At 40.1% G+C, this 13601-nt stretch overlaps 1 protein-coding gene and 1 long non-coding RNA gene across 2 annotated transcripts in view; one reads left to right on the top strand and one right to left on the bottom strand.

Moving 5' to 3' along the window:
* Nucleotides 1-3730, bottom strand: part of LOC135248991 (uncharacterized) — a 127872-nt gene extending 124142 nt beyond the window's left edge. Inside the window, exons 1-2 of the mRNA XM_064324153.1 lie at nucleotides 3446-3730; nucleotides 3163-3277 (exon numbers count right to left, since the gene is read on the bottom strand). Coding sequence (XP_064180223.1) covers nucleotides 3163-3191 — 29 coding nt within the window. The 5' untranslated portion in view covers nucleotides 3192-3277; nucleotides 3446-3730. The remainder of the gene's footprint in view (nucleotides 1-3162; nucleotides 3278-3445) is intronic.
* Nucleotides 1-13601, top strand: part of LOC135248998 (uncharacterized) — a 61276-nt gene that overhangs the window by 44120 nt on the left and 3555 nt on the right. The window lies entirely within an intron of this gene.

Raw genomic sequence — 13601 nt, 5'->3', positions numbered from 1 at the left:
TTTAAATTCTGATTTACTAAATTGTTTCATTAGCCCAGTCATTTATTAAGAGAAGTTGGCATTAAACCCAGATAATGTTATGGCCCTTCTTGTCCAGCCCTGCACAACACCATACAGATCATGTTTTGCCCAGACACACGTTTTCAAGCCAATAAACCAAGTGTAAAATCAAAGTAAATTTCATAAAATCCGCATCAGAATTTTTTTTTAAATGCAATTTAACACTGCAGCAGTGATTTTTCACAGACAATACCTTTATCGGACTTTTAAAGAGAACACTCTTAGTGCGCTGTTGAAATTTGTAGTAGGCCTAGTTTCATGCGAATTGATCAATCACTCTAGAAGATGTCATTTAAGTGTTAATTTATTCAAAACTGTGAAACAAAAATGCGAGGAGGGGAATATAATGGCATTAGACGTGATTGACAACGTGGTCAAGAGTTATGACTGTTTAAATACTGAAAATTAAATTCCATTGCTACAGTGCCACCAACTGGCCAATAAGAGCATTCTATTCAAGCAGGGTTTGAAGTTGTATACAAAAGTCTCACAGAAAACACGTTTTCAAAGTACAAAATTGCCAAGTTACTCACACATACAAGACATACACCGTCTACAACTCATTCAGACTGCCAAAATCCAGGCCTGCCATTACAAGTATTGATATCAAAATGACGCCAAGTTACGGTACTACAAACAATATAGGCTCTCTTGCCTCACCGAAATTAAATAAGATTCCAAATTCCAAAGCAATGCTACCCAATATTTCCTCAATTCTTTCAAGTCACTTGGCGCTCACTCCCTGTGCTGCCCTGCCTGCTTTAGCCGATCCTCTGGCTCAATCCCCACAGAGACATAAGACTAGAGACTTTTAACGATCCAACTGCACGGTCTAAAGCGCATGGCGCAAATGCAGTTGGGGCGTGTCCAAATCCACTTTTGCTAGTTTAACGGTGGATAATCTGAGCGCAAAGTAAAGGCGCATGGTTCAAAGGGGTTGTCCTTAGTCTCTTAATCATAGGTGCGTTTTGGGCGTAACATGAAAAACCCATCAGTGTCATCTCCCACTCCCTTTAAAAGCCAGGTGGCGCCGGGTGTGAGAGAGCCCTAGATCCAGAAAGCTCTCATACCTGCAGTAAAGTAGGCAGTATACTTAGTACGAAGTAGAACTTTGAGCAAAACGAAGCAATCAGAACGACTGACGAACAAAAAGACGCGGTGTTGTGTGTTCGTACGGTGCAGTGTGCGACGGCCTCCAGGGAGAACATTTAGAAAAGTTCTTTCTTGCATTTCCTTCTCAGAAGCCGCCCCTCGATTATACGTTAGACGGCATGTTGCTCTTGATTTACAATAGGTTTTGTGAGAATCTTTTATGGGTAATGAAATATTACAGCAATCCTTACTCCAAAATACATCCCAGTCAGCAAGAAAACTTTCACTTTTCCTTGTATTCTACGTTACGTTTTAAGCTGAACGCCTAGACCGGGGGTCGGCAACCCGCGGCTCCGGAGCCGCATGCGGCTCTTAAGCCCCTATAGCTTTGGGGAAAAAAATAAAAATATGGAAATAACAACCGTTTTATTTTATTTCCCCCCCCCCCCCCCAAAAGGGAACACCTTATTTTGGAGATCGAGGTGATGGTGACACTGAAGAAAAGAAAAAAAAAAAGTTTAATATGTCGTCAACTAAAATAGGCGTCACACCCCCGGCGCCTCTCCGGGCAGTCTGAAGGTGGCTAATCTTAAGTTTCTGACCCCAGGTAAGCCAACCATGGATAAATCTTAAAAAAGAAAAGTCTGAGGAAAATAGAGGGTTTAACTCAGCGTGGACAGATTCATATGCTTTCACTACTGACGATGCGGGCTCACCTGTATGCTTGATATGTGGCGAGAAATTAGCAAACAAAAAATGCAATGTTGAAAGACATTTCCAGAACTAACACAGCATTTGCTGAAAAGTACCAAGCTGGAGATGAACGAAAGAGCGATTTCGCAACTGCTGCGGAAAGCTGAGCAGAGCAAATCTACTTTCAATAAGTGGATCAAGTCTCCAAACTCAACTACTGCTGCTAGTTTTGTGGCAGCTCAGGAGATAGCAAGACGCGGAAAGCCGTTCACCGATGGAGAATACATGGAAGAATCATTTATTAAAATCAGAACATCTATTCTCGGACTTCAAAAACAAACGTGAAATTGTTCAGAAAATTAGAGATATGCCTATCAGCAAAGACCGTCAAGGACAGGACCATTAAGATGGCAGAACAGTCAAATTAAGGAGATTAATTCAGCTCCAGCATGTGAAGATGAAAGTCACGTCTTACATCCCTGATATAGAGAAGCTCTGCAGTGATGTTCAGAAACAGAAATCACATTAAACAGGTGAGAACATTCATTTAATAGGTTATTATTCTGCAAAAACATTTATTTTAGAACCCGAGCTGATGTAGTTGTGTTTTATGTTCAGGCTCGATGGTTGATTGCTGTACGTGGCTGAGGAGAAAACAAGAGGATGACACACTGAAATGGACTTAAGTCATAATTAAATACAAACTGGCCTATTTTTATGTTTACTCTTTTTTAAGTTATTAGGCTGCAGCTATACATTTGATTTATTTCAAAGTGGGCTACTTTATTTTATTAATGTTCTACAAATAAGGAAATGACTGAAATAGACCTGCATGGTTCTTCGTTTGTATTTCAAAGTAGGTCTACACATGCCAGTGTTTCTAGCCTCTTCATAAGAGTTTGATGTTTTCCTTTGTTATAAGGTAAAAACAGCAATAAAATGTCAACAGTTGTCTTTGTTGTTCTATGATTTCATAAATGCAACAAACTATTGTTACAGTGGATGACAAAAAAAAAAAAAAATTGGAAACGAAAATTTAATTAGTATCTTGTATGACCTCCTGCATTAAAAACTTCTGTCAAACATACTAGAAATAAGCTTTTGGATAGATTCAAATCCCTCTGAATATAGTATAATTATAAATAAAACTTTATACACGGTTATCTTCATTTTAAGGGTCAAATAGGTTTTGCAGCTCCAGATGAATTTTATTTAGGGGAGGGGGGCCAAAAATGGCTCTTTTGATAGTAAAGGTGGCTGACCCCTGGCCTAGACGGAGCTTCACCATAGACTGTATAAAAATAGAGCTTCACCGACTTTTCACCACACAAATGTTTCCTGGGCATTATCTTCACCCTCTGCAGTCGGCCTCTCTCCAACACACAACTGAATCGCACACGTGTGATTGAAGTTCAGATATCAAGAGCACCAACTAAAATACTGAAAATTACGTTCATGTCAGGTAGCTGAGATTCTAACGAGATATTAAAACAGAAACGATCAATTCATAATCATATTTCGAAGATATGGCTAGCAAGTTGAAGTAAAAAAATAACCGTTTGTTCATCAAGAAAAACAGAAAATTCGATATTTCCCTTACCTTAATGCAAGTGAATTTAAGTAAATGAACAGGAAAGTCCTTTACGTGTTGCTGTGTAGAACGAACTGCTTGTTCGTGATTTAGTTACTTTCGGTTTCATGTTAGTCAAACCTTCCCGTCTCTACCAATCGGGACTCGTTCAGCACAGTTACGGCCGGCTCGAAGGGCCGCAACAAAAAAAGTCCAAATCACCAAAAACCAGACAGAAACTGATCTAAAAACACAAACGCAGACTAAAACAAACAAAAACCCAACAGGGGTCACAAAATAAGAGTCTTCACAAAAACCTACCAAACGCAAACCACACAAAAGAAACCCCAAAAAAGATCTCCCCAGCCTCATACTGCAGGGCTTATATTAGGCCACAGGCAGGTGGAGGCAATTAAGCAATTAGGTATTACCTCCACCTGCACTACCCAGGCAAGCAGAGGCTGGGGACGTAACAAGCACTTCCATATTTTTTTTACCAATCAAATCTCCCCTTTTCTGCAGCTCCATTTCTTATTTATTAATTTATTTTACCATGACAATAAACTTAACTAGAATGTTTTATATTTTATTTGGCATGGTTCTTTTCGGGGTTTTATTTTATTTTATTTATTTCCGCAAATTCTCACGTCATTCTCTCCCAGTTTGTAAAAGCTTGACCTGGTGGTACACGTAATGCTGCTCCAATGTCAAACCTTAATTTGGCTAAGACGTCTGCTCAGGTTTGTTGGAGCACACATGATTTAATTACATAGTTTAGTGTTAAATGCAATTCATCTTTGGATCATATATTGATTAATTTATATATAATAATTGAAGCCATTGTGACATATTATGAAATGACTTCAGCTGCTGTCTTTTGTGTGATTGTATTTGTATGCCTTCTTACTCCTAGCACGTTTCCAGTCCACCTGGATTATTTTTCAATTGACAGACACAGTGCTTGTGTGTGTACGTTCGTTCATGTGTATGTGTGTGTTTGTCACACTGTCTACATATGGCCTGTACTATCAGAGTGGATCTGCTGCAGTTGGTCTGGCACCTGCTCCCACCAGCACTGTAATCAATCCCTGTGCTGTCCTGCCTGTGATCACTCCCTGTGCTGCCCTGCCTGTGTTCACTCCCTGTGCCATCCTGCCTGCTTTAGCTGATCTTCTGGCTCAGCCCCCACAGAGACATAAAATAGAGGCTATATTTTAACGATCTAAGCGCACGGTCTAAAGCGCACGGCGCAAATGCATTTAGGGCGTGTCCAAATCCACTTTTGCTAGTTTAACGGTGGATAATCTGAGCGCAAAGTAAGGCGCATGGTTCAAAGGGGGTGTCCTTAGTCTCTTAATTAATCATAGGTGCGTTTTGGGCGTAACATGAAATAAACCCATCAGTGTCATCTACCACTCCCTTTAAAAGCCAGGTGCGCTTGCACCTTGGCGGATTGCTATTATAATGGTGGGTTTGCCAAGTAGTGGGAAAGAACGCTTCTCTGCAGAGGAAACGGATCTGCTTGATTAGCTAATTCTGATAAATATTATGACTAACCATTATGACGATTTTTTTATTTTTTTTTAATATCGCGCGTTGTGCACCCGCCTATGTAGTCGCATATTACTATCTTAATAATGTGCCCTTAAAATAACAGTAAAATACTGCGCCATTGACTTAAAACCAGGTTTTTGCTTGTCAATCCCGCAATCGCTTTCCGCTGCCTCAAGATAGCAATGCGCCTGACCACACCTCATTTTAAGACCAACACGCCCATGGGCGCAAGTACATTTGCTATTTAAACAACGTGGGCGCCTGGACGGGAAAATGACAACTGCGTCGGTCTGAAACTAGCAAAGACAGTTCCGTTGCGCTTGGCGCCGCTTTGCGCCGGGTGTAAGATAGAGCCCTAGATCCAGAAAGCTCTCTCATACATGCAGTAAAGTAGGCAGTATACTTCGTACGAAGTAGAACTTTTTGAGCAAAACGAAGCAATCAGAACGACTGACGAACAAAAAGACGCGGTGTTGTGTGTTCGTACGGTGCAGTGTGCGACGGCCTCCAGGGAGAACTTTTAGAAAAGTTCTTTCTTGCATTTCCTTCTCAGAAGCCGCCCCTCTGTGTCCTCAGATGACCACGCAGTGGGTGGCTTGAGGCAAAAATGATTTGTGTGACTTTATTTTCCATGAGCTCCTCTACTGCAATCTGTCCTAGCCTTATGGCTCGACTAGCCAGTCTCACTGATTTTTTCCTATTTTCTCTGGTTTTGTGTTCTCATATTTCCAAGTATACATAAGATACAGAAAGATAAGATGCATTGGAGAACCGTTAAAGTTTTGTCCACATTAAAATAGCTCTGTCTCCTAAAAAACCTATCGGCGCTGTTGAAGTTTGCTGTATTTTGACTGAGCACACTGGGTGAACATCGGTAGGTCATCTATCTCCACCCCAAAGTGTTTCTACCTTCTCAACTGATTCCCCTCTGATGGTTGCGGGTGGATAAGCAGTGGTGCCTTGTTTAATACGATGTCTTTTGTTTTTGGCTGGACCGCAACAGTGGGGCCAGCCCTACAAACATGAATATCTGTGACTGAGGGAGTGACTGAGTGATGAAGCTACACCATTGGTCAGCCGAGTTATGACGTCACACTGTTGGTAGCCTGGTCCGGCCATATACTAGGTTTTAACCTGCTCTTGTTTGAGATTGATTTCTAAATCACACCAGTCAGTAAAAAAATCAGTACCCCCCCTTTCAAAGGCCTGAATTCACCCCTGGGATTGGTTAAGAAGCCCAACAATGACGAATACATTTCATTTAATAGAGAAATATCTGAATTCATTGCCATTAACATGAATTCTGTCTCATCCATCCAAATTGTATGGGAAGCCTTCAAAGCTACCTGTAGAGGCTGGATTATAAACATATAAATTATTCAACTGCAAAAAAAGGAGAACATGTTAGAGAATAAAAAATAATTTAATGGTGGAACTTAAGACTCCAGAAACACAACATGTGCAGGACCCAAATGACCCCAACTAACCCCTGACTCGGGTCTGTTTCCAACCTCTCCAGCGCAACTGATTCTGCAAATGACTTTGTGTACTTACATTAGTTATTCTTCAAATAAATAAATTAATTAATAATTGGTTTTGCAGAAGGGACAGTAGTGCCCTCTTTCGTCGATCAGGGTCCGGTGGGCCTCATTCAAGGCTGCCTCACTTCTAGCAATACGAGGAGGCTCTTTCACCTGATGTCAAGAGGCCAGCTCCCTTCAGCATCCAGCAGGAACAATATCGCTGGAGGTTCACTCGCTAAAGCTGGTTTCAGGCCAGTATGTACGCAGTGGATTAAGGCACTTTACAATGATCCAATCGCCTTTAAACTATGTTACAGCTAAAATGTCCCCCTTTCACCTTTTCAGGTCCACACGAGAGGATTTTATTTTAGCACTAGAAGCTCTTGCTTGTGCTATAATATCTAATGAAGAAATAATGGCTATTAATATGTGTGGACAAGATTGAAAGCCAGTCTTGATGATATTTTATCAGCATTGTCAATACCAGCTAGCTCGATATTGCAACGTGGTGAAGACTTATGGCTGTTTAAATACTGAAAATTAAATTCCATTGCTACAGTGCCACCAACTGGCCAATAAGAGCATTCCATTCAAGCAGGTTTCAAATCAAGAGAACCTGCCTGCAGCAAGCTGTGGAATCTCCACCAGGAGAATCTGCACGGAGAGAACCGGAAGCACGTGATCTTCATGTAGCGGACCCAATGAAAAAAGCGGAAAGACCGGAAACTGCGTAACCTCCACACCCGAATGTGCCACGAGCATCTCCACCATCGATCTCCACGGAGTTGAAAGGAAGCACGTGACCTCCGTGTGACGGAGCCAATGAAAAAAGTGGAAGGACACGGAAATTGCGTAACCTGCACACCACGATTTCAAGTCACCTGACCTCCTTTATTTAGGAAACGAGTTGGTTTGTAAGATGTTAGCACTTGTATATCGAGTCGTTTTAATTAACGGACGATAAGTCTCTGGTTAAAATGCAGCACTTTGCTACGTTAAGATAACACGCTTAGTGCTCCGTACTAGGCTAATAAGCCGGGCGTAATGATGGCTTCATGGGGTTTAATGTATAAATTATATATAACGCATATCTTAGTGTTTATTTAAATGTACATGTATTTACTGTAACCTTACAGTAGGCCTATAATTAGTTTTAGAAGTGTCTCGGTATGCTGCGAGCACGATACCCTCGCATCTACCATACGACGTTTACTTTAAACGACAGTTGTCATCTCTTCTCTGGAGACACTCACACCTGTTCATGTGCATTTACGATATGTCAGTCTGGAGTTTCTCATGGAATACAACTGATAACTTCTAATGATTGATCAGTTAATGAGAATTTAATTATTCATGTCTGATTAAAATGAGTTTAATCAAAAATATTCTCATTTTACCGAAGTTTCTCGAGTGTAAACCTCACTCCTGGATTAGACGCACCAACGCTAATTGAATATATGCCTTCTTGTAGTCGAAAAGCAGAACGCTTGACCACAATCCAAAATGTAGTTGTACACCAAAGAATTATAATTCCTCAAATTATGCGGCATTGAGATGTCAAATTTTAATAGGCTTAGTAAAGTGAGGCAAAAACCATTTCTTATTGATCATTATTTAATCAAACAAAAAATAATTAAACAAAATAAATACAATAAAAACAATCACATGTCTTCAGCCTTTATTTGTGAATTTAATTCCACTGGCAATAGCACATTCTGCCTGATAGCGGCTGAAGCCCTCGCACTTCTCCAAAATTCTGATGATGACCTTTAAAACAGAAAACACAAGTCATTAGTCCCCTTCACACATCACACATTGTTTATCATGAAACCAATACCTGTCAGCAATAACTGCATTCACATCTTACCTCTAGTAGTAGGACATCAAAGAGGTAAGTCCATCATATTAAATTCACCCCCATCAATTCGTTCTTGCACACTGGAGCTTGACAGTCTAAAGATTTAACAAATTTACATACTTAAACAATTTGACATAACTTATTTTGCATTGCACTTTTCAAAGGCCCGGTTACAAGTGCTTTACATGTATATATTATAGACAACAGTTAAACTCTAGTTATGAACAGATTAAAACAAGAGTCAGATTAATTTACCTGGCCAAAATGAAGCATAGTCGGCTTCAAACTCTGTTTGAGATTCAGGGATGCCGCAGGGTTCTCCCACAGGTACATCCTGCTGGACTTCTTACTGCCTGTTTTTAACTGCTCGTGCAAGTTCTGGAATTGAAGTGAGAATAATCAAAATCAAAACAATTTATAACAATGTACGAGGAACTTCCTTTGATACGAACCAGTGGCATGCCAATACAAGTTTAACAGTTTATTCTTCAATCATTGTACATTACATACAGTATAGGGGACACAAGACATGCATTGGACAGAGACTATACAGACTTGACAGCGCAAAAAGAAATAGTCAGAAATTGGTAGGGTGGTCTCTGTCTATGACACGGTTGTATAGAGGTAACCAGGGTCAGATAGAATATTAGTCCATTCTTCCAGGGGTAATAGCATTACCAGGAAAAATGCAAACACAGTCTATTGACATGCAGTACTTATGTGTATATATTTAGTGTATCAAGTGCAGATGTCTGATGTAAACATGGTCCGAATGCTCTTAATTATTAAATTGTATTTTTTACGCAACAGGTCATGCTTAAGAATAGGAATCACCTTTATTTCATCTTGTTCTGAAAAAGAGAACATTGACCCTTGCTGGTCCAATATAAAACATCCTTATATAATACAAAACCACCAAGACTTGCCACAGACAGACACACACACAAGCACAATCCCTGTGCAAGCTTTGAATGGCATATATGTAGCATGTATTTAATGATTTGTCAAAATGCTTCTTTGAGATTTATCAGACTTACTGGCAATCACACCCATCATGCTGACAATCCTAGCTTTGCTAGTGATCTGCACAGCCTCTTATAGAGTAGGATGGCCAGGACACAATTGGCACAGAGTTTCTACGGGCTTCAACTTCATCAGATATCCACTTTGATGTTTCTGAGCAGTGACGTCATTTGGCAGTGTACATGGATTTTTTTTTTCCATTAAATATGTACCGCACACTTCGATCCATGGCACTTACGTCTGGATAGGGGGTACAGCACTTTTGTGAGGGCAGGAGGTCCGTGGCTTAGCACAGGTGCAGTGCCAGGTGTTGTTTTTAGAGTTATAGGTGACAATTAATCTGCCAAGACAACTGAAGCGGTGTGTTTGAGGCTCATGAATGGAGAGACAAATCTGTGATGGGGATCCTCCAAAATCCAACAACACACAAAATGGTACGTGTGCCATCTGGGCTGCTTTCTGCCTCTTTAGGCATGTTGGCCTCTTGGCCTCTCCAAAAAACTTTAGAGGCACAATTTCCTTCAGAACCTCTTTGCTAAGGAACACCTCCACTATGGTTTCTTTGCAATAATCAAGTGAGCGATTGTGTTCGCACAGACTATAGCACAGTCCACTCCGTCAAGCCAGCAATTGATATTGTCGACACTCTTCCAACTCGCATCTCACCTGATGATCCTTGCCCCAGGTTTTCCTCTGCACGTGTATTGGCACAGAAAATCCACAACCACTTCTTCGAACTGCAAATATGCCATTTGTTTCATCCACACACATTGTAATGTCTCTTGAAATATCCATGTGCTTTCTCAATATGTGTGTGCCTAAGTTCCTCTTGTGAAGAGTAAGAGTGCAGTGAGGGCATTTGACTGTCTTCACAGATGCAGCCGACTCCAACGCTACAGGTGGCAGAGAATATGAATGATCTGAGACCACAGGATGAGGAGCAGAGGGCACGGAAGTCACGGTTGGGGCAGGGAGCAGAGGGCACTGAAGTCACGGTTGGGGCAGGAGCAGAGGGCACTGAAGTCACGGTTGGGGCAGGAGCAGAGGGCACTGAAGTCGCTGGAGGAAGTGCTACTACAGTAGCACAACAGTAAATGCTTGTCCATGTCAGACCGGCATATACGGGTCTTCTCACATAAAGGGCAGTGATAATGAGCCTCAGTCCTGCCTGGCAACCTGCATAGATGTATTTGTCTAAAAGATAGAAACAGGATTAATGCTTAATGGCAATGATACATGGCATCCATTGTCACGCTGATACATTTTCTCCAATTTAAAAACTATTGCCTTAATTCCAATGAAAACAAAACAAAAAGGGGTAGGAAGCAAAGTATAAAGATATTTGCATAAGTCTATGACAAACTATGTTCTAGAGTATATTCCCAATTTATCCACCCAGATATAATGTTTGATTAACAATGTTGTACATTTTAAACTTTCTAATAAAATTCCAGTTGTACAAATTCTGTTGTAGTCATCTGAATGCTACCTTTTCAGCATACAAAGGAGAGCAGAATTGGTGTCATTTCAAATCGATAGGAATATGGGTTTAACATCAGCATACCTTTGAAATGCACTGCATTTTTTGCATGGGCTTCCACATGCCTCTGAATATTTGCCTTCTTCGATGGTTTGAAGGTTGGGCACAGTGGGCAGTGGAATAAACGCTGGCAGCACGTGTTGCATTCTTTCATATGGCGGAGAGCCAGCTTTCCAGATGGATATATGCATCTAAAACATACAGATTTAAATGTTATTTCCAGTAACATTTGTGTGTTCCAAATTGCAATTAAAAGGACAGTGGTCATGATTCCACGTCATAGCAAGGGGTTACTAATTTGTTTAGATAGTAAAAATACACCTTCTAGCTTTTAAATTTGGATTAAAAGCACTAATTCCTAACCAGGGGTATATGCACCCCCCAGCGACTACATATGACAATCAAAGATAAACTAATGCAGAATAAATGTCAGGATATTGCTTCCAACTAGTGTATCGCCAAACGATGGCACTGTGGTGCAACAAACAAATAGCCAATGTAAACAAAGAAAACGCTTTAAGGAAACATGATTTTGGCATCATAAACGGATGACCACTTATAAGGGCATTAAAGGTTTTCGGAGGAAAGTCTGTAAAATCCATATACAGAACATCTAGTTAACCTTACGATTGTCTTCAACGTGTCATATATTCGCCCGCATTCAATAATAATTTGCGCAAGCGACACCGAGTAGCAATTGTTCAAGAAACCTACCTCCATCAATTTCGCTTTAAAAAGTTCCGTTGTTCACACCGTTCTCTTCTCGTCGCAGAACTGAAATAACTTGACTCCAGCGAACTGCTTTGAATGTGTGAGTAACTTGGCATTTGTGTACATGTGTTGAAAACATGTTTTTTCTCAGATCGAGCCAACCGCATACTAACGAATATGACTGACGAGGCTAAATGCGTTATAGTGGGCTTGCGTAGGTTAACGTGTAGTGAACATACCCAAACGGCATTTTACTAGGTAGGTCTATTCCCACTGTGCCACGTGAGGGTAGACTTGCCGTTTCGTTGTTTATTAATGTCTGTGAGTAATCCACGCAAGTCAAACATGAGCTGACTTGAAACCAGGAGATAAATGATCTAACCGGTTTGTGTTTTGGTTTAATGAGTACAGACACCAAAGAACAAACAAAAAACACAACCTATCCTTAAATGAACTTAAGTGGGTGAAAAAAGTATATATATATATATATATATATATATATATATATATATATATATATATATATATAATTTTCTTTTTAAATGACTCACGCAAGAGTTTGATGGAGAGACTCCAAACTGGCAGCCCAGTTAGAGAGGACAGCCTAACGCATCTCAGATACGAACGCATTTTCACGCCTATGCTTAAAATGTGACGTGCTTAAAGAATGTGACGCTTTCCAAATGTGCACCTGTTCTTCCTTATCCTGAATGTCGGCACACACAAGTTCATATACTTGCTCCCCACACAGCGTGACCGATTTGGCTTAAAGTTAAAGATAGCTTTGTTCATTTTTTTTGCTCTTTAAACCAACTCTGTTGGATGTAAAGATAATAAAATAACAAGATGGTTTGCGTTCCAGAACTATAATCGGCGCATTCTGCATGAACTCAGGGAGTGATGTCAGAGCTGAATGGCCTAGCATATTGGGGTCAGCCTTCTGTGGTTAGCAATGCCTATCCCATTGGTTCGGAAAAGAGATGGTTAAAGCAGGTACTGCACCTCAGTTTTGTTTTCATGTTTTTTTTTACTCGCCACTTAACATTTGAGTTTTTTTTTTTTTGTTTGTTTGTTTTGTTTTTTTTGTGTGTGTGTATGTTTCCTAGCACCTACCATCGGCATCGAAAACAAACAATGTCAGGATGTCATGCAGGGCTTTTATATACATAATTGACATTGCACATAAACAGATTCTAAAATTATAACATTGATATCATGGAAAATAAAGTGGGATGTAGAGGTAGAAGCATTAAAGCTATGTATGTGTTGAACAGGTATTTTCACCCCCAGGAAGTGGTGCAGCCAGAGGGGTTAGCATCTTAATTGCCAAAAGTGAAAATCTCAGTATTAATTGTTCAGAACAATGGTCTGGTTTATTAGATGTACTATTGATAATGTCTACGGAGCTCACTCTGGTAAAGCTGCATTAATATTATTTCTCACTTTACTTTTATCACAATTTTCTGGAAACCCCATTGTGCTGGTAGCATGGTAGATAGATAGATAGATAGATAGATAGATAGATAGATAGATAGATGATAGATAGATAGATAGATAGATAGATAGATAGATAGATAGATAGATAGATAGATAGATAGATAGATAGATAGATAGATAGATAGATAGATAGATAGATAGATAGATAGATAGATAGATACTTTTGTTATCCCGAGGGAAATTCAGATGTCCGATTGCTCACGTAACAGAGCAGAGTGCAACAATTAACCAGGAAGTAAGAAATAAATTGAGTAGATGGCCTTACAGAGATGCCGATCTCGTTGCCCACTTCCAGCAGATGGCGCTCTCTCTGCTGATTTTAAAGAGCTCTAAAATACAATGGCCCTAAACAATATGAGGTGTAGTTAATCCCCGTAACTTGTTTACCCGTTGTTCTAAATACATAATTCATATTCGGATTATTTGGTTATATAGTTTATATACAATTCCTTAAATCAAAATGTGTAAAACTCTCAGATT

Source organism: Anguilla rostrata, chromosome 2 (assembly GCF_018555375.3).
Source record: "Anguilla rostrata isolate EN2019 chromosome 2, ASM1855537v3, whole genome shotgun sequence".
Taxonomy (NCBI): domain Eukaryota; kingdom Metazoa; phylum Chordata; class Actinopteri; order Anguilliformes; family Anguillidae; genus Anguilla; species Anguilla rostrata.
The sequence above is the reverse complement of the archived record's forward strand: the minus strand, read 5'-3'. Positions and strand labels throughout refer to the sequence as shown.